This window comes from Martes martes (genome assembly GCF_963455335.1).
Source record: "Martes martes genome assembly, chromosome: 8".
Taxonomy (NCBI): domain Eukaryota; kingdom Metazoa; phylum Chordata; class Mammalia; order Carnivora; family Mustelidae; genus Martes; species Martes martes.
In genome coordinates, this window is record NC_137895.1 from 686,190 (window position 1) to 713,138 (window position 26,949).

At 62.4% G+C, this 26,949-nt stretch overlaps 2 protein-coding genes across 2 annotated transcripts in view; both read left to right on the plus strand.

Annotated features, from left to right (window-relative positions):
- The window catches only part of TTLL8 (tubulin tyrosine ligase like 8), a gene marked incomplete at both ends in the record, with an annotated part of 47,810 nt that extends 45,429 nt beyond the window's left edge, over positions 1–2,381 (plus strand). The window contains one exon of the mRNA XM_080811842.1: positions 2,227–2,381. Coding sequence (XP_080667968.1) covers positions 2,227–2,381 — 155 coding nt within the window. The remainder of the gene's footprint in view (positions 1–2,226) is intronic.
- Positions 2,382–5,043: 2,662 nt separating this feature from the next.
- IL17REL (interleukin 17 receptor E like) lies at positions 5,044–25,832 on the plus strand (the record flags this gene model as incomplete). The annotated part of the gene is made up of 14 exons (XM_080811843.1): positions 5,044–5,160; positions 8,821–8,848; positions 20,698–20,847; positions 20,965–21,074; positions 21,310–21,424; positions 21,936–22,075; positions 22,282–22,353; positions 22,435–22,489; positions 22,953–23,116; positions 23,200–23,244; positions 23,530–23,587; positions 23,780–23,943; positions 24,121–24,201; positions 25,590–25,832. The coding sequence occupies 14 exons, from the start codon at positions 5,044–5,046 to the stop codon at positions 25,830–25,832; spliced, it is 1,542 nt and encodes a 513-aa protein (XP_080667969.1).
- Between the last annotated feature and the right edge of the window lie 1,117 nt (positions 25,833–26,949).

The following is a 26,949-nucleotide window of genomic DNA, read 5'->3' on the forward strand; positions in this document are numbered from 1 at the left end:
ATCACATCAACCCTTTCTGATCTTTATGTCTTTGTTTCTCATTCCCGCGCGATCGCACTGGCTGGAGCCTCCAGGAGGGACGGGGCCGGCACCTGTACGTGGCGTTAGCTGGAGAATTTCCACACTCACCACGTGGAGGCGGTGCGCACGCTCGTTCGTGTGCTGAGAACGGTTTTCTTTCCTTCCTCCTTCCTCCCGCTCTCCTCCCTCCTTCCCACCTCCTTTCCCTCCTCCTCTCCCTCCTCCCTCCTTCCCTCCTTCCTTCCTCCCTCCTCCTTCCCTCCCTCGGCAGTGGTGGGCAAAGAGCTACTGTTCTGGGCCCGTCGGTCTGCTTGTCCCCAACCCATGCCCAGTGCATGCCTGACGTAACGTACAGGCCCTGGTGTATCCTGTGGGACAGGCTTGTCCTAGCCCCCTCGGGGGGGCCTTGTTCCTGGGCTCGGGTTCAACATCGGCCTCAGGCTCCGGGAAGCTGTGGGCTGCTTTGCATAGGTGCTGGGTCACCCCACTTCCGTCTGCCCCAGCCAGCGCCTGGAGGAGTGACTCAGCCCAGGCTGTTGGTAGTGAGTGGCTCTGACAGGCATTGTGTCCCAGCCCGTGCTGCTCCTGGGGCCTAGGCGGTTGCTGGCTGGGGAGTGCCCTGGCCCTGGGGCAGGGAAAGCCTGGGCTGCAGCAGGCACGGTGGCTGGGCTTCTGGGCCACGGGCAGCCTCAGGACTGACTCACAGGCCCAGCACAGCAGGGAGGGGAGGGAGCCTGGCCAAGGTTTCAGATCTGTGGACGCCCTGACTGCCTCTCCTTGAAAGGGCCTCCCTCATCCTGGGGTGTCAGGGGAACTGTGCGAGAACCCTCCCAGAGCAGCAGCCTCAGCACAGGGGCATGGCCTCTCCAGGTGGCCAGCCTGCCCACCCTTGCTTGTCCCAGCCACAGTGGTACCCTCACCCGACAAGGTCACCACCTCCTGGGCCAGCAGACTGGTGTCCTGGGGGGCCGGCGCAGAGAGCAGCCTGCCTGGGAGGGGGACGGCTCCCCAGGCTGCGGGCGCAGAACAGCCTGGCCCTCAGGCCAGGGCTCACCCATCAGTCCTGACGTTCCAGTCCCCGTCGGAGCCCCTCCGGCCATGGGCCTGCCTGGGGCTCGGGGTCCTGATCCAGCCCACACCCGGATGCCACCCGGCCCTCTTGACATCCAGCTCTGTGCCCACAGCCCATCTTGGTCCCAGCCCAGAGGGGACAGGGCCTCAGCTCCAGGGGTCTGAGCACAGGCACACGGGGCAGCAGGACCTAGGGTCTTCCGGGCACAGCCTATGGCGAGGAGGGCTGTGGATCAGGAGAGCTGGGGGGAAGGGCCCCTACGCCGGCGCCAGAGGGACGGCCCAGGGAGGGGCAGGATCGGGGCCACAGGTTGGGGTCCTGCAGTCCTCTCCACGCCCACGTGGCTCTGGAGCCCCCTCCCTCTGTGGGTCTGCGGGCACCCTTCTCCCTGGCCGCCTAAGCAGGGCTGAGGGACAGTCCGGGGGGGCTGGGTGGGTGCCGGTTGGCCCCTTTCCTGAGGGTGACGCCCAGACCGGCTACGGGAGGAGGCTCGTGGCTGGTAACGGGGCAACAGGCTCGAGATTGACTGCGCCCCTAGTTTCTGCAGCAAGCCCTCTGCTTCCTTCCTAGGGGTGGAGGGCGGGACGACCTGGCCCACCTGGCTAGGACCGCCCACGCCCTCGCGGAGGGAGAGGGCTGTAGGGGCAGGTGAGCGGGGCAAAGGCGACCTCCCCCATCCCCGCAGCCTTCACCCCCCGCCCCCCACATGATGCCCCTGGACACCGCCTGTTGGGCTTGAGTGTGGGTCTGGGGTTTTCTGAGGGCTGGGGAGAGAAGAGGGGGTTGGTGCGGGAGCGGGCGGGCTTGCGAGTCAGCTGGGACCGGACTTCCAGCTAGACGCTGGCCTTGCCTGGGGTGGCCGTGAGGTAGGCTGCCTTAGGGAGCAGTGTCAGGAACCGGTGAGTACGGCCAGGGCGCCCAGGGCCCAGCTCTGGGAGGCTGGGGCGTGGCCGCGGGGTGGGCGTGGCCGCGGGGTGGGCGTGGCCGCGGGGTGGGCGTGGCCGCGGGGTGGGCGTGGCCGCGGGGTGGGCGTGGCCGCGGGGTGGGCGTGGCCGCGGGGTGGGCGTGGCCGCGGGGTGGGCGCGGCCGCGGCGGGTGGGCGCGGGCTCAGGGCTCCTGTCTCTCTCCCCTAGGGCTGCGCAGGGAACCCCCAGCGCCCTGCCTGGCGTGCGGCTCTCTGCCGCTGGCCCGGCCCTGCAAGCGCTGCCGCTCCTTCTGCGCCTCGGTCCTGCAGGGCGCCTCCTTCGTGCCCCTGGGCGGCGGGGGCGGCGGGGCCGGGACCCCGTGACGCCAAGGACCTGCACACCGAGGACCAGGACGGGACAGACTAGCCCTAGAACGTGGCTAGTTTCTTGGGAAACCTCACATAAGGAGAGTCCCTGTATACAGAGCTGTTTTAGCGAAACTGTGAAACTCCGGCATGGTATTTCTTCTGGAGCCCCCGCCCCAACCCGGGGCCAGCACCCCACATCCATACACCCATGTACCCCAAACTCACGCCCCATGTCCTCCCGCAGCACCCCTCCCTCACCGGAGGAGGACGCCCCTCGTGGGCCGACGAGCATGAGAAGCCCCCCTTCCAGAGCCCCTCCTTGCTAGCAGGCGCCCCTCCCAGGCTCGCAGCCCGAGGTCTCCCGCAAGGCTCTCAGTCACTCATTCATTCAAGGAAAGTCTCATTTGCACCCAAGTGTCTCCTTCCAACCTGGGGCTGAGTGAGGGTGTGGGCGCGGCCTGGGTCAGACCCCTCAGAGTCAACCCCAGTTGGGCTCCTGGGCCCTCTGGCCACCAGCGGGCCGCTCCGGCAGCAGAGAGCCAGGGAGGGTGAGCCCCTGCCACCCCTTGGGGCTCAGGCTGGGGTGACCCAGCCCTCCAAGCCCACATGGAAGAGGACCAGCTTGTGAGCAGTCGCTGCGGGCAGTTCTTTGTGGACCTCGGGAGGGTCCACAGCCCGCCCTCCCCAGACAAGTCCAGGGCCTGGAGGTGGGGAGGAACCTACCCCGCCCCACCCTGGGCTGTTCCCCACCACGATGGCATGCGGGCGCACCTGCTGGCCACTTCTGGTCACCCGTGCCTCTTGGCACCGGTGTCACCTTCACGGTGGCAGGTGTCTCATCTGGCGGGTGGGCCTGTCCTGGGGTGGCCACAGAGTGGGGACTCAGGGCCTGGGTGGCCACATGGCCTCCATGCCCCAGGGAGAGCCTGTGCCCATGAGATCCCGCGGTACCGTGGTTCCCGCCTGTCCCACGGTTACAAGCAGCTGTGTCCCGCAGGGCCTCAGAGCCGATGGAGCAAGGCCTGCACCTGGCCTGCATTGCCTGTGGCACAAGTGTCCATGCTGTGTCCATGCAACGGGGGCTCCTTGGGGCGGCGCGCTTTCTCCCGACCCACCCCATCTGCCGACCCGGAGGCCGAGCGTGCTGGAGGAGGGCTGGCCCAAGGACAGTGGGAGGGGGCTTTCCTGGGGGAGGCCTGACCGGCAGGCCTGTGCTACTCAGCACACGAGGCTCGCTCGCTCCTGTGTATGGTGACCTCCCGAGCGCTGGGGAGGTGGGGGCAGGAGCTCCACCCCCATCGGCCCTGCCTCACCAGTCATGTGGGACAGAGTGCCCGGAGCCCAGCAGTGCCCCCAGAAGTCCCAGCCCACACACGCTGTAGACCAGGTGGGTGCAGGGCTGAGGCACTGGCCCAGGATGGAGGGAGACTGGGGGGTGAGCTCTGGCGCCCAGGCCATGGCGGCAGGAGGGTGCAGACCGTGGTTTGGGGCGATGTTGGGTGGCAGACCCTGTCCCATGGGGCAGAGGTTCCTTCAGGGCACTGCCCGAGTTTGCTCCTGGCTCGGGCCTGAGTCCCTGTCAGGGAGCACTCTGGCCCAGGCAGCTGTGTCCGCACTGAGGGCTTCCCCCCCAGGACCGGCCTCCCTGCAGTGCCCAGGCTGCGATGGTGCCACTCAGGGTCAGCTCCCCTCCAAACCTGAGGTGCCCTGCTGGGGTTCCAGGCAGATCCCCAGCCATGGGTCACTTGTGCCCCCCCCTCGCGCCCCCCCCCCCCGGCTCATAGGAGGGCGCCCTCCCAGGGCCAGAGCTGCTCACACCGGCTCTGCAGGTGCAAGGAGGAGGCCAGACATGGGGACTCTGGGCCCGCCCCGGGAGGGAGGAGACAAAGGAGCTTCCGAGCTCCATCTTGCAGGTCTGCTGCCCCGCACCACCTCGCCGTTGAGGCCGGAGCAGCCAGGGGGCCGGGAGCTGCTGCTCACACACACGCGAGCACAGACGGAGTCAAACTCGAGGAAAGTGCGGAGTGAGTCCCAAGCAGAAGTCAGGCCGCGGGGTGTTGCCCTCTGGGGTGAGGAACAGCAGCGTCAGGGTTGAGCATCTCAGACCCAGAGGGGCGATGGGCACAGGCCCGAGGCCCTGCTCTGGGAGAGGGTTCTCCTGCGGGCTCAGGGCCAGGGCCAGCCCTTGCCAGGTGCAGGTGCCCAGAAAGGCTCCCGCCCCTCTGCTAGCCCACCTGGACTGAACAGCTAGGGCCACTGGCCACCCTCCGTCCCCCCCCATCACGACGACTGCCTGAGACGCGGGGGAGCTGTGGGGCGTGTGGGACAGCTCCCTGACCCCACAGGCCCACAGCCGGCCCTGCTCCGGCGTCCGCCCCTGGGGAGCCTGGTTACCTGGAACCCCAAGCCTTAAGGTTCCAGAAGCTTCCTTTGGCGTCCTAGAAACTCCGTGGGCAGCTGGCCAGAGTCTGAAGGCCCCATTGCCCGAGCCAGGACCCGGCAGGAAGTTATGGGGCTGTGGTTCTGGCCGGCGCGCTTGGGCTTTGTTCCATCAGGATGGGGAGTGTCTGCCTCGGGGAGGAGACTCGGTCGAGACTCTCCCACGTGTCTTTGGGGCCGGAGCTGCAGGCCGGGAAGGCAAGGAGCCGCTCCTCGGGCCGTCCTACGACCTCCCTCCATGCACGCGGGCCAGATGCTGCCCGGGCGAGCCGTGGTGCTCCTCTCCCTGACCTGGAGCGCGTACCGCAGCCTGGCCATCCCCCAGATTGCAGAATGCGGCCTCTCCTGTTCGCAGGTGAGCTCCTGCCTCTTCCTTGACCCCCATCCGGTGATCAGGGGGCCTTTCCCGCTCTCATGTGAGCCCCCGAGCCTTCCTAGGGTCTCATCTTGAGGGGGCCCTGGCTCCTTCACAGATGGGCGCCGGCCTGGCACCCGGCACAGGACGCACGGCGACAGGCAATGGGCGACGCGGGGGCCCGGGGACCCCTGGGAGGCACGGGGCTGGCCCTGCAGTTCTGCTCGAGGGCCTGTTGGCCCAGAGCCCCGGCGGGAGGAGCCCGCTGCTGTGGCCTCACCCGGTCCCTCTCTCTGAAGCCCCTCGCGGCTTCGGGGAACCCTGTTTCATCGTCCGAGGTGCTGGGCTTGTGTGGACATCCCGCTAAGGGAAGGCTGCAGGGATGTGCTAATCCAGGACAGGAGGGAGCCGCAGGGCAAGCCGTGTGCTGGGAAACGGTGGCCTCCCGGGACTTCTCACCGCAGGGCGGACTGACTCAGCCTCGCCTGAGGGAGGCGTCCGGCAGCACCTGCCATGGGTGCCTGTGTCCCTGGAGACTGGTCCAGGCACGGCGGGGACACAACCCGAAGGCATCCGGGCTCAGCGGAACACAAGGAGAAGGGCTCAGATAGCCCATGGAGAGCATGGGGTGGAGGCACTTGAAGCGCCTGCCCTGCGCGCTGTGGCCTCGGGGACTTGTGTTCTAGCTGGTGCGGTGCGCGGGCAAACAACTGTAGGTGCTGGTGGGAGCCGTGGGTGCAGAGGAAACGGCTGGGTCCGGGTCAGGGGGTGACCCGGGCCCCCCACGGCGAAGGTGGGCGGTGGGAGGGGGCGGCTCCGTGTGCACTTTGTGGGGCAGTTAGGGCCACTGGGGATCCTGCTGGACAAGGAGGAATCAGAGTGGACCCTAGAACATGACTTTAACCCTGGGCTCTGGAGATGGTTCCTGAGGTGGGAGGCCTGGCGGCGGGGGGTGGGGGGCAGGCTCTGGGGGGGCGACTTGGTTTTGAAACGTGGGGTTTGAGAAGCCCATCGGACCTGAGAGCTGACGTGAGTGGGGTCAGGAAGAGCCACCAGCAGGGGTCCCGCATGGGCCGGGCTGGGCTAGGACTCAGCCCCCCAGACCCAGAGGCTGTGAGGAGGAGGAAGAATCCCCAAGGGAAAGGGAGGAGAGGTGAGGGGAGAGGGTGCTGGAGGCCACAGGGCAAGTGCAGAGGGAGGGGGGTTCACGGCCCTGCTGCTGCTGACCCCACGGGGAGGGCCAACCGGGCACCACTCTGGACTCAGCCAGGGAGCTGCAGCCACCTTGGTGCCCTGCCGGGAGAGGGGCTGGGGAGGGGAGCAGGGGCACCTGGGGTGGGGGAGGGGCGCCGGAGGACTTGCCCGGAGGGGGCTGCAGGGGGGAGGAGGCGGGCAGGGAGCTGGTGGGGGCTGCTACTGGAGCTGGAGAAGCCAGGGCCTCTGGCGACCCCCCAGTGCCTTCACGGAGACCCCTCCAGCCCGCAAGTACCCACAGGACTGTTCTGGGCCTTGGCAAGTCTTCAGTGACACATCGTCCTCGCTGAACCGACTGGGGGCGCTGAGGGGACAGGAGCCTTGGGTGGTGGATGGGGCCATCAGGAGGCCCTGCCCCACGGCTTGGGGGGTCCCAGCTTCCTGGGCTGTGTTGCGGGGACCAGCTCCGGGCAGGCGGGGAGCCAAGTGGATCAGGAGCCCAGGCAGGTCCTTTCCTCTAGCCGGAGCTGAGGCGGGGGTGGGGGGGGCAGCTCGGGGTGGGGTCGGGGGAGGGAACACACATCCCTCCCTGAAGATATGCTCCTGGGGTGGGGTGGGGTCCCTCCCCACAGACAGCCCCAAGCCTGACACGGAAAGCCCCGAGAAACCCAATGGAAAACCCCAGGGAGGTGGGGGTGCGGCCACTTCTCGCCCGGGCAGCTCTGGGCCCCTGGGGCATGCAGCCAGCCCTCTCCCACGCCCTTCCCCAGCTCCTGGTACACCAGGGACCCTGGGCCACATTGCCCACAGGTGCTTTCTGGCCTGACCTTTGTCTCTGCTGGTCCCTCTCCCTGTGTCCCAGAGAGGAGAGGGTCCGGGCACTGAAGGGGCACCCACCAGACCGCAACCACCAGCCCTCCACTAGACACCATGTTCCACAACTCCGGGGCTGTGGGGGCTCCAGGTACAGGTACAAAGGGCAGTCCCTGCTGCCCAGGCCACACAGATGCCCTCAACCTCGGGGCAATGAGCAGGGCCTCTCTCTGCCTTTGAACTCTGGGACTTGGGAAGTAGGTTCAGGCCACAGGATAGTGGATGAGCGGGAATCCCAAGCATGGGAGGTGGAGGGAGGCAGGGGACCCCCCGCCCCCCGGCACGGCCCCTGGCTCATGCGCTCAGGGCTGCTCTGCGGGGTCGGTCTCTCGGCTTTGCTGGAATGGGCTGTCCCCTCCTGCCCGCACACCCCTGGGCCGCCGGGCTCCCAGGACGCGCAGTCGCATGGTGGAGAGGGTGAGGCTGTCCGGGTGGGCTCAGCCCTTCCATCCGAACAATGTGAAACGGAAAACAGACACAGAAAACGGATGCAAAACTGGGAGAAGTCCCAACCGTGTGGGGTTCAGCGGTGCCCCGGCAGCCCGGGCCCCTAGTTCGTACAAACTCGCTGTCAGTCCGCACCATACCGCGGCTGTGGGGAAGCCCTCGGGGCTATCTCCGCGCCTCTCCTCTGCGTCGCGCTCTGTTCCGAAACACGAGCGTGTTTAGAAAGGGGTCGGAGCGTGGGTGGAACGGCGGGTCCGAGGGGCAGGTGAGGACCGGCTTGGATCCTCCGTCCCCACCTGGGTGCCACCGTAAGTGTAGGCCCTCTGCTCGGGGACCCCCTCCTCCCCGCCCCCGCTGCGGCTGCAGTTCTCCAGGAGGGAGCAGAGGGCCGACAGCGCTGTTGCTCCTTGGCGCCCTGTGGTGGCGCTGGGGAACAGGCCCCCCCACCCCCCCCCACCCCGCGCAGCCTGGTGCCCCAGGGCCCCGGCCCCCCTGCGCCCTGGGCTCCCGGAGCAGCACCCCGACCTCAGTCTCCCCGAATTCAGCTGTGGAGCCCTACGGCACACCCACCAAAGTGAGGCCTGCGGGCTGGCGGTCCAGCCACCTGCCCCCCACCCCCCGGCCCCATCGGAACCTGGTCCCCAGTCCTGCCATGCCCTCACCTTCTCCACAAGGGCTCCCCTGAACGCACCTGCAGATCAGCCGCCCCGGCCGCCCTGGGACCTCTGATACCCTTTCCCCAACCCTTGTCAGCCAAGTGCAACTTCCTGACCTTCCCGGCTGCGGAATGCAGCTCCTCCAAGACAGCGCTTTCCCCACTTCTCTCATTCGAGAACCCCAGCAGCTAATCAGTACCTAGCCGGTGCTCAGCCAGCGTCCCCCTAAAGAATGAGCGGGTGGGCCTGTGCCGGCATAGGAGCTGGGAACGTTGGGGATGCGGGGATCCCCGGTCCACGGGCTCCAGGTCACACCGTCTACCGAATGACCGCTGTCTGCCCGGCCTTGGGCTGGACTCTGGCACCCCTCCCCCCACTGCCAGGCCCTTCTGGAGAGTGAAGGGCCGTGGGACTCTCCTGGCTGGCTCAGGGGGGCGCACGGAAAGTGGCCAGGCTGACCTCTCACCCTGTCTTATTGTTCTGTCCCCAGGGCTTCGCCTGCAAGAGCCGAATGAACCGTGAGTACATCTCAGGCAGAGGGGGACAGTCTGCCCTTCCCGTCCTCACGCAGCCTGGCCACCAGGGTCACCCCGTCCTCCTTGCCACTCCACTGGCTTCCCCCTGCCTGCCTCGCAGGACGGAGTGTCCCCCAGATGTCGCTGTCCAGCACCTGGTGAACACGGACAAGGCCCCCAGTTCACGCCCAGCTGTGCGCCTGCCGCACGGAAGCCCAGTGTTCCGACTTCACCGGAGGTCGCCTCCGCTTGCGAAGTGCCCCTGCCAGCCACACAGGGAAAGCCCCACTTCCCCTCACCAACGTCTGTGTTTTCTCCAACGCAAAATGACGCCCATTAACTTCATGGTCTTCATGGTCTTCCGTGGGGGCTGCTGCTGCTGTGTGACCTGGGCTGGGGACGGGGGTGCGGGCTCCTGCCGTGAGTGTCCCTTGGGAGTGCTCCGGGCCTCACAGAGTCCCCCTCCCTCCCGGAGAGTCCCTTGGGGCTCCCAAGGCCATTCAGAACTTTTCCACTCGGATGTGATCGCATTTACCAGTCTCCTCTTGAAGGGGTTTCGTGGATTTGGGGGCCTTTTAAGAGATTCTTCCCCATCCCGAGGAATGTCCCCTGCCTTGCTGTACTCCACGGTTTTAACCTTTTGTTTCCATTCAGCTCTTTAGCTCACTACAGGGTTTATTTCCACACGTGGTGTGAGGTAGGGACACGGCCCTGATGCTTTGCCGCCTGGGGACCCGCCTCGGCCACACCACGTGCGGCTCCGGCTCTGCTCTTCCAGCCGCGGGGCCGCTCCCTGACCCCCGCGGACGCCGCTGTCCGCTCCTTCCCGCCGCTGGCCAGGGAGCCCCGCCTGGCTCCTTCCTCTCCCTGCACTGCGCGGGGGAGCGTCCCTGACCCGCAGGTGCCGGCGCAGCGGTGGGAGGGCGGCCCCCCGCCGCGGCTCGTTCCCAGGCTTAACCTGGGCGGCGCCCCCAGAGCGGCGGGGCCCCAGCCCTTGGCGGGAGGGGAGCGTCCTGACCCCCCAGGACCGGGGCGGGAGGGGAGCGTCCTGACCCCCAGCCCGCGGCGGGAGGGGAGCGGCCTGACCCCCAGCCCGCGGCGGGAGGGGAGCGTCCTGACCCCCCAGGACCGGGGCGGGAGGGGAGCGTCCTGACCCCCAGGACCGGGGCGGGAGGGGAGCGGCCTGACCCCCAGGACCGGGGCGGGAGGGGAGCGGCCTGACCCCCAGCCCGCGGAGGGAGGGGAGCGTCCGCGCCGTCTGGGCTCCGGGCCGCACAGCGGGGAGCGGCGGTCCGTGAAGAGGGAGGGGCGCGAGGACAGCTGAGGCAGGAGCTGAGGCACCGGGGACGTGGACGGGGCGGAGCGCGCGACGGAGGATCCGGCCTCGCGGGCCGCCCGCTTAGACGCGGCGCGGCGGGAGCCCCGGACAGCTCGGCTCGGGGTGCCCCGGGACAGGAGGGACGCCCCGGGACGGCGGCGCCGGGGAGGCTGGAACCCGAACTGACCCTTGGTCTCAACGTGGCTTCCAACACCCGCGCCCACGACGCCTGTCAACGAAGTCAGACGTTCTCCCAAGTGAGGCGACAGCAGAATTAGAAATACGGGAAATAACTTCAGAAATGAGGAACCCGGGAGGGAACAGGCCAAGTATTAAACATCCAAGAGAAATTCAAGGCGACAAGGAGGACGTTTTTAAACATAAAGAAGATATGAAAAAACAGATTAAAATGATGTGTGAATAAATGGTGAGTGTTGCGGACAGGCCAAGAATGTCCAGAATACAGATGTTGAAGAAGAAAAACCAAGGGGGCAGGAAAAACACCCAGAGCTACAGTTCTCAGGAGATTAAAATTTTTTTCTTAAAACTGGGTGTTTTCAGAGCAAACCAAAAATATGGATCCTGAATACCAAACACCAAAACATATTGTGGTAAAATGACTGGGTCTTAAAGAGAAAAGCCTTTAGGGCGCGTACAAAGAGAGCAGACGACTTCTTCCAACCGTACCAGCCTCCCCAGCACCAGGCTGCCGTCGCGGAACACCATTTCCCGCCGGGAGAACCCAGGCAGGGCTTCCGCGGGCAGTGGCCGACTCCCAGTCGGGGGCAGAGAATGGGCCAGAAGAACGGGGACATCTCGGCCCAGAGAGCACAGACGCTCTCAAAGACCACGGTTCGTGGGGCGGGTGGGCTCGTCAGAGGAGCCCTGATCTCGGGGTTGTGGGGTCCAGCCCTGCGCTGGGTGTAGAGAGTACTGAAAAATAAAACCTTTGAAAAAAAAGGACTTGGAACCAACCTGAAGAAGCTCCCATTAGCCAAGAGGATATCATTTGAGCTTAAAAAAAAAAAAATTGCAGTAAGTTGCAACCCATGTGTAAAGGCACGTACTCGTGGTGATACTGTTTTAAAAACAAAGGGAGCCCTTCATCTTCTGTGGATGACCGGGAACCTGCTCATCGCCATCAAAACTGGGAATCAAGCCTTGTTCCTGCCTTTCTCCTGCGAATGCCACCTGGGAACAAGTGTTCCAGCTCATAAGGGGAAACCAAACGGTAGAAAAACCATTTTGTATCCCCCAGTGTCGTGCGTGCTGGTGACAGCTGGCGTCAAAGCAGGCGGAGGTGCAGACACAGCATCACGGCACACCCCCCCCCCCAAGGGCACTTGACACCAGCACTGGTCCTGCCAAAAGACTAGATCCTGAGCACAATCGGACCTCCGGGTCCTGCTGCCGATCAGCCAGAAATACAGGGTCTGAAGACAGGTGCTGAGCTGCACCCCGAGGACGCCTGGCAGGCCACGGAGCCCGATTCTGCAAGGAGGAGGAGAGCTGAGCAAAGCGGCAGACCAGGTCATCCCAGTTTGGAAAATGGCAAGCCTCAAGGTTAGTGCAGGAAGAGGCCCGTCTGGACGATGAAACCGTAAGGAATGAAGTGGTTCCTGGAGAAGTCGGCTGGTTCTGCAGTGAACGAAGGGGCTTGGACTAGCCGGGGACCCACCGGCGGGCGGGGATCGGCCGTCTGCTCCGTAATAATTCACAAAGCTATGTTTTTTGGGTGAGCTTTTCAGTATCTAAATTTCACTTTTACACTAGAAAGCTTTTTAAAAGGGTTTTAGCATTTTGTATGCCTTCACTTCAATATGACCTTTTGATTGTCAAATTTACTGAGAATTTTGGGAGGCATTTCCCAACGCGGGTCTTGTTTTAAGATTACTTATTTTGGGGGGAGAGAGAGGGCGTGTGCAAGCATGGGAGGGGGCCCAGAGGGAGAGAATGCCAGGCAGACTCCCAGCTGAGGGCAAAGCCCATCATGGGGCTCGATCCCAGGACCCTGAGGTCTGGACTGGAGCTGAAATTGAGAGTCAGACGCTCAAGCGACTGAGCCCCCAGGTGCCCCCCCCATTTAAAAAAAAGGATTTATTTATTTATTTTGGAGAGAGCCAATGTGTGTATTTTTTAATATCACCAAGCAATTAACTCAGTTCCAAGTTACCTAGACAACTGGTTTAGCCTCTGAGCCCACAGATTAGGGGTTTTGTCCCACAAGACTGTCCCCCAACTTCCAACACTGGCAACAAGTCTGGGGTGTCCCCTCTGCCTCTGACCAACTGGCTATGGGTCAGAGGCTCCCACGACCCCTCCCTCAGTCCAGTTTCTTTGCTTGATGGGCTCACAGAACTCAGAGCATCATTTTACTCGCCAGGTAACCAGTTTTTTATAAAATGATATAATTTAAGAAAAACCAGGTAGGGGGCACCTGTGTGGCTCAGTGGGTTAAAGCCTCTGCCTTCGGCTCGGGTCATGATCTCAGGGTCCTGGGATCGAGCCCCAAATTGGGCTCTCTGCTCAGCAGGGAGCCTGCTTCCTCCTCTCTCTCTGCCTGCCTCTCTGCCTGCTTGTGATCTCTGCCTGTCAAATAAATGAATAAAATCTTAAAAAAACAAACAAACAGGTAGAAGGGACGTAGGAGGGCACAGAGACCCCCATGCCTCCTGGGGCTGCCACTCCCCCAGCTCCATGTCCTCGCCAACCCAAAAGTGCTCCAAACCCCGTCCTTTAGAGTTTTCATGGAGACTTATATGGAAGGTTTTACATAGGCATGACTGATAAATTCACCAGCCATTGGTGGTTGACGGGACCTCCGGGTCCTCTCTCCTCAGCAGAGGTCATCATGTGGTTGATTTCCCTGGCAACCAGCCCCCACCCTTAGGGCTTTCCAAAACTTACCTTGTTAAGATGAACTTAGGTGCGGTTGAACGTGGTTTGTTATGAACAACAGAAGACGCCCTCCAGGCTCTTAGCTCTCAGGAAATTCCAAGGGTTTTAGGATTCTTGCACCAGATAATGGGCACAGAGCATATTTATTATATAAGTTACAATATCACACATTTTGATCTGACTGGCATTGATTACAGCCATTGATTTGAGACAGAAATGACCTCAGAGTTGAGTGTTCCAACCATGAACATGGTATGCCTTTCTAACTATTTAGGTCTTCCTCAAAGCTTATACTTAAGTTCTTCAGAGACTGAAGGATAGTGTGAAAGGTTTCTTTATTTTATTATATTTTCTGATCGGTTTTGCTGGTGTAAAGCAGCTGCTTTTGTATATTGATCTTGTGCCCAACACATTTGTTAAAAATTCTTTGTTATTTCTGATAGATTTCCCATTGAGTCTCTTAAGATTTTGTATATAGATAATCACGTATTCTGTAAATGACGACAGTTTATAAACCTGTGTGTGTTTCTGGTCTTCCAGACCACGCTCCGGTCACCAGGACAATGTGGGATGGGAGCCTTATTTTAGTCCTGGTATTCACGGGATTGACTCCCAAGGCTCACCTGACGTTATTGGGCTAATGGGGCCTTTGAAGAAGACGACTTCTATCTAGACAAGGAGGCGCCTTTCTTTTTCCAGTTTTTTAAACATTCTTTATTGTGAATAGGAAGTGAACCTTGTGAAAACTGTATGCACCTGTGCAAATAATCATGCAGTTTTCCTCCTTTAATCTTTCAATGAGATAAATTGTACTGATAGATGTTCTGACTTTGACCACACGTGGAGTCTGGAAACAAATCCTATCCAGTCATGTTTAATGTATTATTAAACCAAATTGCTACAGTTTTATGTAGGTTTTATAACTATATTCATACAGGAGACTGGCCTACACTTCACTTTTCTGTGTGAGCCTTTGCAAAGCCAGCCAGCAGCCCTGTCTGTCCTCTTTCCTTTCCTCGGGGTCATCTTGGCCATTTTACTTCGTTCTCCATATTTCTGAACGTCTCTGCTGTATTTTCCATCTCTTTGTCCCTTTGCGGCCTTCAGGGTCATTTGCTGGGACTTTCTGCTTCACTGATTCCCTCTTCGGTGAGGTCCAGGCTGCTCTGGAAGCCGCTTGTCGCATTTTTAATTTCTGTTTCTGTGGGTTTCGTTTCTAGAAACTCTGTTTATTGCTAATGTGCTTGGTCCATCTTTGTAGTTTGTTTCCCACCGCGCAGACTTCCGAGCTTGTCCTGGGGTGGCTGGTCTACAGTCACACCTGGTGCGGCCGTCCCCAGAAGACTCCGTGGGCTCCCGTCTCCGCCGGGTCCCCCTCTCGGTGCTTCCTTTCCCGGCATATCTGTTCATCTTTAAAGATGCCTGCTCAGTGCCCTCAAGAAATGACTCGTGAGGTTCCCAGGGCCTAGGATGATGGAGGTTCGCCCGGATCAGATTCCCCTTGGTTTCCGAGTGGTACCCAGAGATGACGTATGACCGTCAGGACCATTTCCATTTAGAGAACAGATTGGGGTCCCTCGGCCCTTCCTAGAGATGCGAACCAGGGCTGGGCTCCGGCACCCAGACCCACCGAAGGCTGTGGGAAGCTCTCTGCTCCTCCCTGCGTGCTCAGAGTGGCCACGCCGCAGGGCCCAGGGCTGGAGGGCTCCCCGTCGGCCCCCAGCCCGGGGTGACAGTGGGACAGTTCCATGATGTCGCCGGCAGACGGGGCTTCCTGTACGTCCCTCTGCCGTTTCTCAGGCTTTGACCTGATGACGCTGATTCTTTCATCAGCTTTCCCAAGTTTCCTTGAAACCTTTTCTATGCCCGACTTTCTTCCAGCACTGTTAGCTGTTTTCAGCTGGAGAGTCGGCCCGGTCGGCCTGGTCTGGCATGTTACGGGAAACGAAACCCCCAGCCTGTTTTCAAACACACAGAGCTCTTTCTTCTTCCTCCTCTTCCTTTGTCAAGAGGAATTTAAATTCGCCACCACGTTTCGCCAACCCCCGAGCTCACTGCTCCCTTTTGGAACCCTCTTCTTCTTTCGAGTTTCTGTTTCCCCTCCTCGGGGTGCATCTGTTAGGCCTTCCGAAAGTACGGCTCTGCGGCAGCTTTTCAGGTCTTTGAAAAGATCGAATATATTTACTTCTCCCACAGGGAGACTCCCACGAGGCTTCGTAACAAATGTTACGAAGCTCCAAGACATTGGGGGCCAAGGACACACAGGGCAGGGGCCATGCCAGGTGCAGACAATTGCTTAGAACTTGGACTGGTCCGGGAGGGTGTGATCACGGACACTGCTCAGCACCACCCGCACGTGGGGATCAGGAAAGGCAGCTCAGCTCTTCCTTCTCTGTTTAACGTCCATCAGTTTGGGAGAAGGAGGTGGCAGGAGCCTGCGACCTCCTTACCCGTCCTGGTCTGACCCCTCAGGACATGACGAGGAGAAGCCCGTGGGGTATGAAGACAGCTGTGCTCTGTGTGCCTAAGGCTTTAAAAAAAATTATTGTTTTTATTGTTTTATTTTTCCCACTTATGATCTTCTATAAACTTAAACCAAGTTGGGAGAAACCCCCTCTTACGGGGCCAAGTTCAGTAGGACATCTCACCAGTTCTGGGGAGGAGTTTAGAAACTCGCTGCCTTCTTACACACATAGATGGGCAGGAAGAAGGAAATTACCGTTATAGCATAATTTTTTAAAGATTTATTTTACTGGGGCACCTGGGTGGCACCGTCAGTTAAATGTCTGCCTTCAGCTCAGGTCATGATCCCACGGTCCTGGGATTGAGTCCTGTATCGGGCTCCCTGTTTGGGGCTGCCCTGTGGCCGCCACGGCTGTTCGTGCCGTGGGGCACCGCGTCCTGAAGGTAGAGTATAATGAGTAACGATGTACCTTAGAAACACCGAAAAACAAACAGAAAGCAAAAAAACACCAAAACGACCAAAGAGTTTGAACTATTAAGTCAACTGAGGAGATAAAATGAAACCGCGCGCGCGCGCGCGCGCGCGCACACACACACACACACACACAATTAACCCGAAAGGCGGCAGAAGAAGAAAAAGCGAACAAAGAAGATGGAGAACAAAGGGACAGGGACGCGGTCCCCTTGGCCTTGGCCGCCTCCGTAGTCACACTCAGGCAAATGTTTGACGCCGTAGTCAGGCCAAGGCGTTCAGGCTGCAAGCAAGACGCAGACCGACGCAGGCTGGTGTAAGAGACGCGCTTCCCGTAGGAGGACACCGGCACGAAGACGCAGGCTGCCAGAGCTAATCGAAAGAAAGATGGACGGGTTGTGACCAGACGGCGTGGCTTTCCTGGCAAAGAATGCTACCAGAGAGAAGGACACTCGTTTCACAGCGACGGAGGGAGCAGCTCCTCAGGAGGACACCGCAGTCACAACTGATAGGACGCACTTAACGTCAGAGTTTCGTAGGGAGACAAAACAGGTTAAACGACAAGGTCGAACAGACAAGCCCACAGTCTTAGTTGATTTCAACAGTCTTCCTTCTACCCTTGACCGAACAAGCGGGCAGAAAACCGGAAGGAATGTGGTGGCCTCGTATGACATAACCAACCCGCTCAGCTGCCCCGGCATTTATGGCACAGCCCCCCGACAGCAGGGGGGGTGCATGTGGTTCCAGTACGTGCGGAACATTTATGTAGATAGACTGTGTGGTCCATAAAATAGTCTCAGTACATTTAAGAGAATTCAGATCAAACAGACTATCTTCTCTGATCAAAATGGAATTAAATCAGTCATTAATAACATAGTTCTGGGGGCGCCTGGAGGGCTTCGTCGGTTGAGCATCTGACTGTTGGTTTCAGCTCAGGTCGTGATCTTAGTGTGGAGTCCGCTCGAGAGTCTCTTTCCCTCTCCCTCTGCCCCTCCCACTCGTTCTCTCTCTCTCTTCCTCTAAAATACATAAATAAGTCTCTAAAAGACTAAAATAAAATATTTCTGGAAAACCTCCCAATATTTGGAAACTAAACAATACACTTTTAAATAACTTTTGGCCAAAGAAGATATGAAAAGGGAAATTAGAAATTGCTTTGAACTGAATGAACATGACAACACAACATATAAAAATATCTGGGTGCTGCCAAAACATTATTGTGGGGGGGAGTGGTAGCACTTAATTCCAAATTAGAAAAAAGAAATCTCACGTTAGTGGCATCAGCTTCCACCGTAAGAAACTAGACCAAATGCCCGCCCTTAAACTCGTGCTAAATGACACGTCAACTCTATCTCCAACCCGGGAAAGAGTGACAAAACCTAAAGTAATCGGAAGACAAAAAACAAGATCGGAGGGAAACCAATGGCACAGGAGGCAGAAGAGCAGTAGAGAAAGTCCGTGAAAGTGCGTGTTTGGGAGAGAAATACTCCCGGTTCTCCATGGATCCTTCCAGAAAACGGATGAAGCAGGAATCGTGTGGAACCCATTCTCTGATATCAAAACCTGACAAAAACATGCCAAAAAGAGAAAACTACAGAAACCTCGTGGCCACAGAGTAGAACCTCTAAACAAAATTTTAGTAAAGGGAATCCAACAACCTGTAAAAAGATAACACGTAATCACCAAGTGCGGTTTGCCCTCGGAATACAAGACGGATTCGATGTTGGGAAATCCCATCGCTGTAGGGCAGGCCTCTCGGGGCCCCTCCCTGCCAGGTGCCCCTCCCCCACCCCCGGTGTTCGTGGGGTTGTGGTCACACGCTTCCCTCTCCCGCGTGTTCTAGAGCCCAGTGCATTACTATTATTATTCCGTGTGAACAGTCAGTCCTCCTTTATGAGGAAACAGGCCGTGTATCTTCGTGGTCATCCTTCCCGGTGCTCCGTTTGGCACCATTTTCCTATTTTCCTTCCTACCCAAGGGCCTGTCTCACTTGTGTCCGGTGTGTGGGTCTTCCGAGGAGGTGTCCTCCCGGCTCCCGTGTGCCGAGGGAGCCTTTATTCGCGCTTGGGGCGCGGACCGCTGCGGGGGGCCGCCCTTCCGCGCTCTGGGGCCTCCTCCGCCCTCTCCCACAAGAAACCCGCTGTTGAGGGGCGCTCCGTTCCTTCTACATAACGTGTCTTTTTTTTTTTTTTTAAAGATTTTATTTATTTATTTGTCAGAGAGTGTGAGCACAGGCAGACAGAGAGGCAGGCAGAGGCAGAGGGAGAAGCAGGCTCCCTGCCGAGCAAGGAGCCCGATGTGGGACTCGATCCCAGGACGCTGGGATCATGACCTGAGCCGAAGGCAGCTGCCCAACCAACTGAGCCACCCAGGCGTCCCTCTACATAACGTGTCTTTTTCCTCTGGTGGCGTCTACAGTTTTCCGTCTGTCACTGGCTTCCAGCAAATGGATCGTGGTGCGCCTCGCAATTTTGTCCATCTTTCCTACGCTTAGCGCGCACCAACTTCTTGGACCTGTGACTTCACAGTTTCCATCAAGTCGGGGAGATACCGATTTTTCTTCTCATTCCCTGCATCCCTCTGGGGACTCTCCGCGCGCACTCGGTCACTGGAGACGTCCTGCCAACGCTTCTCTTGTCATCCCATCGTCACCAGTATCTCTTTCCGTTTTCTTTTGGGTGGTTTTGGTTGTTCTAATCTAATCTAATCTGTTATGAATCCTATCCGATGTGTTTTTCATCTCAGACATTATATTTTTTCTAGAAGGTGGATCTGAGCTCTAGCTCCCTATCTAGTCTCCCACGTCTATGCCAGTCGGAACATCCGGGCACAGCTGCGGTCATCGCTTTGACGTCCTTGAACCGATCCTGGACCCTGTCTCAGTTTCAGTGAATTGATTCCTCTCCTCATTATGGGTTATATTTTCCTGACTCTCTGCATGGCTTGTAATTCTGAATTGTTAATTTTACCGTGTTGTGTGCTGGACATATGATTTACGCCTACAAATATCGCTGAGGCGCTCCTGAAAGACAGTCCAGTTTCGTGGCTAACGCTTGAACGTTCGGGGGGCGCTGGGCAGGCTGAGAGCAGCTCTCAGTCTGAGGCTAATTACCCCCCACCGAGGCGAGACTCCTGCAAATGTGGGGCGCACCCAGGGCCACACCGCCCATAGGACTGTTCCCGGCCCCGGGAGCGCAGGACGCGGTCCCCTCAGATCCTCTGGGCGGGTTCCTGGCTGCCCCCGCAGCTCCCCTCACGGGCGCGCGGACGTGTGCCCCGCACGTGGACCTTCTCCCGCGTTCTGGTGCAGCCTCCTCTCCTGTCTCGTGCTCTGTCCCGCAAACGTGGGCACTCGGGTCTGCCCAGGCTCTCTGCCCTTCTCCTTGATTCAGGGAGGGAGCCAGGCTCCCCTTGGCGCCCTGCCTCCCCCACAGCCCAGTGTCGCCTCAAGGGCATCCCCGTCCTCCCTTTCCTCCTGCCGCGTCCGGAAACCCTCTCCTCGTCCTCCGTCCGGCTTTCCGGGCTGCGTCCTGCAGGACAGTCATCCGGATCCCATGGCTCTGCCGGGGCCGCCGTGGGGTCCACAGAGCAGGATTTCCTTCCCAAGAATATATTCGGATCTTGTAACTCCTCACGTCCCTGTGAGTCTCTCTCTGAAGCCGGTGGGAGTGAGCTCCACCCAGGGACGCGCGTCTCGCCACGTTCGTCCAGGCCCGGGGGGCAGGGCCGCTGCGCCCGGCAAAGACCCGGCTTCGGGGCACCCCGTCTTCTCCGCAGCCCACCCGCTCGCAGGTCTCCGGAGCAGGTCCCGGGGCAGAGACAGCCCGTGGCCGCAGGCTCCGGACGGACAGACTCTGCGCCTTCAGGGCCGCGCCTTGGTCCAGGGCTGGGGCCTCTGGGGCGCCCCCTTCCTCCTCAGGCTCCCCGCAGAGGGGTCTCCCTCCGCTCCCCCTTCACTCGGTAGCAGTCCGGCCTGGTCTGACGGGGGTCCCCCCTCCTGTGCTGCCTGCCCGTCCCCCAGAGCTCCAGCTCCAGCAGAATCTTCCCAACAGGTGCCCCTGGGAGTTCTGGGCGCCACAGCTCCCACCCAGGACACGCACCTTCCCCTTCCTGGACACGCGGGCCCACCTCGGGGTTACTTCCTTCCACTGCCCCGACACCGGGCCCGAACCCCATCTCTCCTGCCTGCAGACCACCCGCAACCCTGGGGGCAGGAGGGCACCTGGGCTGCCGACTCGGAGGGCCACGGGCCTCCCCAGGGCTCCACGGCAATGACCCCTCTGTCCTCCGAGTCCCCGGCAGCCGGCCGGGCCAAGTGAAGGCCACAGCTCGGCTCAGCCCCCGTGCCTGGAAGCGAGACCCCCCGATCTGGGCTCCGACGACCTTGGGGTCATGACCCAGGTGCCCCGCAGGACTTTGAAGAGAGGCCACGGGGCACGCCAGCTTATCAGAAGGCGCCCGGGCTGGGCAGCTGGGGTCTGGTCCCCAGCCTGGCCCCACTGCTGCTGCCCGACAGACAGCTGGCTCCAGGGCGGGTCCGCTGTTCACTGGGGGCCATTCCCTGATTGCGCTGGGCAAGACAGTGAGGACCCCGCCCCAGACATGCCGCCCGGGAGCGCCCTCCACTGGCCGGGCCACCCACGAAGCCTTACCCAGCCCTGGGGAGCCCCGTGGCACTCATCAGCCTTTTCTCCTCCCCAGGGAACGTTTTTAACAGCTTCTGCCGGCCACCCCCCTCGTCCGTGTCCCCATCGGTCCTGGAGGCCCTGACACTCTCCACTGCCATGAAGTGTGTCCCCAACGACGGCTGTTCCCTGCTGCTGCGCGTGCGGGCCTCCCTCGTGCTGCACGGTGAGAGGCAGTCTGGGGGGCCAGGGACCCCACTAACTGGGCTTCACAGAGAGGAGGGGATAAAGAAGGTTCCCTGCCCTGGTCTGACCGGCCTGCCCGGCCCCTCCCTTCACGCAGAGAGCCTGCGGGGCCTGGAGGCGTGCTCCATGAATCTGGACACCCAGGAGACTCAGTGTCAGAGCGTGCGGGTCTCCAGAGCCTCCCGCCGCCGGCAGGTGGGGTGGCAGGTGAGGCCGGGGCCTGACCCAGACCTGCTGGCCCCACCCCAAGCTTTTGCCAGCCGGGAGCGGCTGTCCCCTGGCTGCTCCTGGCTGCCCTCCCTTCTGGACTCCTGCTCTAGCCAAAGCCCAAGGACTGGGGACCCTTCTCCTGAGTTCCAGCTGTGCGAGGTGGAGCTGGCCAGGCCAGGGATGGGGCGCTAGAGACCCCGGGCCCACCCGGCTCACACCTGTGCGTGCCCAGCTGCAGGTGTATTTTGATTGCTTCGAAGTGAGCGTGGCTCAGAGCCTCTACGTCACCCTGAGGACCGTCCCCCACTTCTGCGGGGTCCAGCTGGACCAGCAGTACCATGTGGAAGGTGGGAGCCCATGGGGCTGGCCCGGGTACAGCTGCCATTGGCTTCTGGGGACAACTTGGGTGGGCCATCCGGGGCAGGGGTCGGGGCCCCACGCCAGGGGGGCTCACAGCAAGCCCCCTCACTTCATCCGGGGTCACGGGCTCCCTGGGAGAAGAGAGACTTCTGTAAAGCACATGGGCAGAGGCCCGACTCGGGTACAGCTGCCGGGGACGGGAGGCCTGGGCCCACCATTGCTGTGCCATTTGCAGACTGCGGAGACGAGGACGTGGGGAGGAACGTGCCCGTTTGCTTTGGTGAGGCCCCTTTCCCAGGTGGGACCGCCGCCCCGCAGACCCTGGGGAGGCCCCTGCAGGCTCTTCCCACTCGGGAGGTCATGCTGCGTCCTCAGGTGGGCGACTCCCAAATGCCTGGGTCTAGCAAGGGGCCATCTCCTGGGCTCTCAGGACAGGTAGAGACCTTTGTCCAGTGACTGCTAGTCCCAGCGTGGCCCCCAACTGCCACCCTTTTATAGCCGGGAAGTTCTCCTACTGGGTGGACCGCAGCCGGAAGGTCATTCTGGTCCAGGTGCCCGAGGCCCCCGGGGCCCCCGACTACTTCGTGCGGCTCTGCCTGAAGTGGTTCACCTGCGACGACGTGGGTGTCCCCGTGCGGGTGAGCCCAGGCCTACAGCCCTGGACAGGCCTCTGGCCCAGGCCACACCCCCCGCCCAAGTCCAGCTCAAGGACCTATCCTCGCCTCCCCCCTCCCACCCCACCCCAGGCCCGCCTCCTCCCCACTACCCCCACCCCAGGCCTTCCCAGCCTGGCCCGGTCCCAGCCACTGGGGTCCCCAGCCCTTAAGTCCTCCACTCCACGCAGGTGACAGTGAACCGGATGTCCCGCACCGTCTCTCTGCCCTACAGCCAGGAGCTGCCATGCCTGTGCCTCGAGGTCAGTGAGAGTGTGGCCTTCGCTGCCCGGAGGAGACAGAGGGAGGGGCCGGGCCTGAGCTGACCCCAGCCCCTCCCGCAGGGCTGGTTTGCGACCCCTGACGCCGTGCGGATGCAGGCCTGTCCCTTCGAAGATGGCAAGTGCCCTACGGTGTGGAGCTGGGGGTGGCGGGAGACGAGGCAGCGGGGGAGGAGGGCAGGTCGGGGGCTGCCCAGCTTGGTGGGGGGGATACGGCTTGCTTCAGCCTGGAGGGGGACACAGTGGGAATGAAGCGTGCGAACAGGCCCGTCCCCGCTCTTGAGCCTGCCGTGGACGGCACGTAGCCAAAGGTGAGTCCCCGGCGGGCCCTTGCCGGGAGCAGAATCTGTGGGTGGACACGTGTGTGCAAACGCGAGTGGACGCCCGGGACCCACGGACACCCGCGCCCTGGCCCGGCTCACGCGGAGGAAGCGGGGCTTCTGAGAGGGGCTGACGGGGGCGCGGGCGTGGAGGAGGGGTGCCCGCTCTGAGCTCTGCCCGGGATGCCCCGCACAGGCCTCGGGACACACACGGGGGTGGGGGCTCCGCTGACTTGAGTCCCTGGGGGAGGGTCCCTGCAGAGACGGAGGCCCTGTGGGATGCTATCCGCTACCACCCGGGGGACCAGGCACTGAGCTGGGAGCCTGCGTGTCCCGTGAGCGGCCACGTGAGCCTGTGCTGGCGTCCGGGGCCAGGGGCCCTCTGCCACAACCTGGAGCACTCGGGCCGGCCGGCGCACGGCAGGGTGAGCACCCCCCAGGCGGGGATGGGGGTGGGCGCGGATGGCGGGGGCCCGACCTGAGCGCCGCCCCCCGCCCTCCCCCGCAGGTGCGGTATCCGCTGGTGGACACACAGCCCCGGCTCTGCCTGAAGGTGAGTGCGCCAGGCCGCGGTCTCCCTGGGCACAGTCACCACTTAGGAGGATGTAGCAAGGAGAGGTAGAGGGATGCCCGGCATTGGGGTTGGGGGCGTGCAGCCACACACGCTCCTGGACCCTGCCCGGCCCTGGGGCCAGCCTCCCGGGGACCCCTCTGAGCCCCATCCTGGTCTGACGCTGGAGCTAAGGGATTCTGGGGGAAGGAGGCCCAGCGGGTCCCCGCCCCCCGCCAGCCCTGCACACACTGTGGGGACCTCAGGCCTCTCAAGTCCTCTCTGCAGTTCTCCACCAGCCGCGGCTTCTGGGTGCGATGCCCTTTCCAAGAGGGACACTTCCAAGGTGAGCTCTCCAAGGGGCCGCAGGGCAGGGAGGCTGGCCTGGGGCCTTTGCTGTGTGGACACAGCAAATATCACTTTCTTCTGGGTTCTTCGGACGCCTCTGGGTCAGGCAGGTGGGATGACAGGGAGCTGGGTCCGTGGGAGGGGGGAGGGGGACTGGGGGGTGCTGGGCCTCAACCCTCCGCCCCCACAGCCTGGAAGATGACCGTCCGGCCAGCCGCCTCTCAGGGCCACCTCCGGGTCACCTTCTTCTCGCCCAGCGCCGCCCATTTCCAGGTGCACCTGTGTCACCAAAGGAAGACGTGGCCGCCTGCCTGCCGCCCAGGGCCCCGGGCCACGACCTTCCCCCCAGCCTCAGTGAGCTGGGGGTGCAGGGGGTGGGCTCCTTCCTGGGGAGGGTGGCTGATCGGTTTCCTGTCTGCAAGGCCCTGAGTCAGCCCCTGGAGGCCGCCCGGTGTGGAGGGGTGCCGGGCACTCCGCTCTGTGACACAGTCTTCCCCGCCACTGCCTGTGACCGACCCCTCTCCCACCCAGGGTGACTTCGTGACTGACCTTGCGGTGGCCTTTGTGGACATTCCCAGGGAAGAGGCTTGTGTCCCCAACACCTGCGTCCAGGTGGGCGGAGTTGCCCCCCAGCCCCCACCCACCTCCTGCAGTCCTAGCCCCGCTTCCCTGGCGTCACGGCATCACAGAGAGGGGGACTCCGCCCCCAGAGCTCCTCGGGGGACCTGTCAGCCCAGCAGCCTCCCCGGGGCCGAGGCCCTGGGGGTTGCAGTCAGGGTGCGGGAGAGGCCGCAGGCCATGCTGACTGAGCTGCCCCGCCCCCCAGGGCTGGAGGACTGACGTGACTTTCTCCGCCCCCCACCAGCTGTGTGACCTGCAGTGCAGTGAGTTCCCCTCCAGGGTCTCGGGCCCCAGGGCTGCGGGAGGCCGGAGGCTGGACCCCAACCTCAGCTCTGGGCCCAGTCCCTGTCTCCCGCCCTCAGGGTGGGGATGGTGGAGCCCTGTACAGGACACTGGGCTTTGGTGGGGCACAGAGGGGCCACCTGCCTGGAAGTCAGGCCAGACTCCAAGCCAGGCCAAGGCAGACCGACCTGGACCCACCCCTGACTTGGGGGGTCAAGGGCACCCCCACCCCGCAAGGTCAGCCATGAAGTCACCCTGGGTGTCCATCACCCCAGGCCGGGGCTCTGGTTCCAACCATCCAGGAACTCACGGTGTCCCTCAGCTCAGCCCAAGCCACTTAGGCCCAGACTCCTAGGACCTTGGGCTTTACAGGAGACAAAGCGAAGCATGGGGTCCTGGGTATGGCCCAGGAGAGTGGCCTCTGCCTGGGGGTCCTGAGAAGGGCGCTGGGATGTAAGTGGGGGGCAGACATGGTCACGTGCACATGCTAGAGCCCTCTGGCCGCCGAGGGCAGAGTGGACTGCGGGGGCCTCGGGGGCATGAGATGGGCGCCCCCAGCCTGCCCAGGTCTCCAGGCTCTAGGGCTGCCCCAGTCCTGCCCTCCGCCCCACCGGAAATGCCCTAGAGCCTGGGGAGCGCCTCTTAGACCTCCCCCAGAGGAGATTACCAGCCAAGTCTGGCTCCCAATTCCCCAGCAAAGGTCCCCTGTAGCAAATCGCAGGCGGAGGGGTGATGGTCATCCCTGGGGCCTGTGTCTGGACTAGGGCTCCCCCACCCAGCAGCCAGATGACCTGAGAGCCGGCCCCAGCCACGGCCAGAGCCTCCGTGCCGCGCTGGGTGGGTCCCAGGATCCCAGGGACAGGCCCGAGAGCGGAGGGGTGGGTCCGGCTCAAGTGGGAGTGCATCCTGCTTTTGGGGTCCCCGAAGATGGGATGTTGGCCGCTGCCACGCGCGGGCTCCCCAGGATGGAGAGCATCTGGGGCCTGCGCTTCCCTCTCTTTCCCCCTGCCACAGGGACGTGTGACTGGGGGTGGGTGTGCCCCGGACAAGGTCGGTATCGGGGCACTGAGCCGGCACCCCTGTTCCTCTCCTTCCAGCCGCCACCCAGGGGGCAGCAGACTGAGGCCGCGAGCCTCATCGGGCGCCGCGAGTTCCCCGGCTGCATACGGGGCTCGGCGGAGGCCAGCCCCCGCCCGAGCTCCCAGGCCTCTGGCAGAGAAAGCCAGGCATCGGGACCTGGAGGTGGCTCACCAGAGCCCAGGCCGTGGCGCCAGCCACCTTCTGGGTCCGCAGAGGCCCGCAGCTCCCTGGGGGCCCTCAGGCCAGGCCCGGGGCTTTGAGTCAGATGAAGGACTTCCAGCCCCTTCCTGAAGCCCCTCACCGAAGGCCTTCAGAACGGCTGGGCTGCCCGCTTCCCAGAGGGCCTGGCCTCTGACCTGCCCCGTGTCTGCTTGGTGCGGCCTCCCTCGGGATCGCCGGTGGTCGTGGCCGCCATCCCTGGCCCGAGGACCGGGGCTCGGCAGCTGCCTGCTGGCTCCGGGAGCTTTCCCGGGGCTCCCGAGAGCTGGGGGGCAGCCCACGCGCTCCACAGCTCCACTGGCCCAGGACCAGCTTCAGCTCCTGCCCTGAGCCCTTGCACACTGACCGGGGTCCCCAGGCCGGGCCTCCACCCAACCCCCCACACCAGCCCTCCCAGAGGTCAGGTCGCCCTCCACTCTCCGGCCCCCCAGCCCGGCCCATCCAGGGAGGGCTCGCCACTTCCTGTGGCCTCAGGAGGTCCCTGCCAGGACGGGCAGTTCTCGGAAGTGTCCCACTCGCTGATGGCCACCGCAGGGGGACCCTCGGCCCTGCAGTGGGGTCTCCACAGCCCAGGTCAGGGTCACCCGGAAGCTGGGCTGTCAGATGTACCCCACAGACTCTGGTGCCGCACCCAAGGACTGCCGAGCTGCCCCCCTGAGCTGCGGTCATCTGGAGGCCGGGCGTCCTCTGCACCTGACCTCCACGCTCCCAGCGATGGGCGCCCCCGGCCAGCCCCACCTAAACAGCCGGCAAATCCAGGGCCAGGCTCCACTGTCCCCCCTGCCCTCTTCCGTAAAGGGGGCCGATGCCCCCAGTGACCTAGGGGGTGGGCCAAGCCAGTGGGCCCCCCACCCTCAGTAAACACTTGTCCACTAGCTCGCCTCTTTCCTTGAGGAGAGAGATGGGGTCTGCGGGGCGAGGAGGCCCCTTGGGGGAAGTGGGTTGGTGAGGAGGGTTATGGGGTTAGGGCTCCAGAGGGAGCCGAGGGCGGAGGCCCAGACCGCAGAGAGAGCCTGCTGGCCCCCCACCGCGTGCGAGCCCCCGGGTGGTCCCCGAGGACACCCCAGCGGCTGGAGACGCCACTACCGCACCGGCCTGCCCCCGGGCCATGTGTGGGAGGGAGAGCGAGAGGAAGAGGGGTGTTCAGCCGGTCCACGT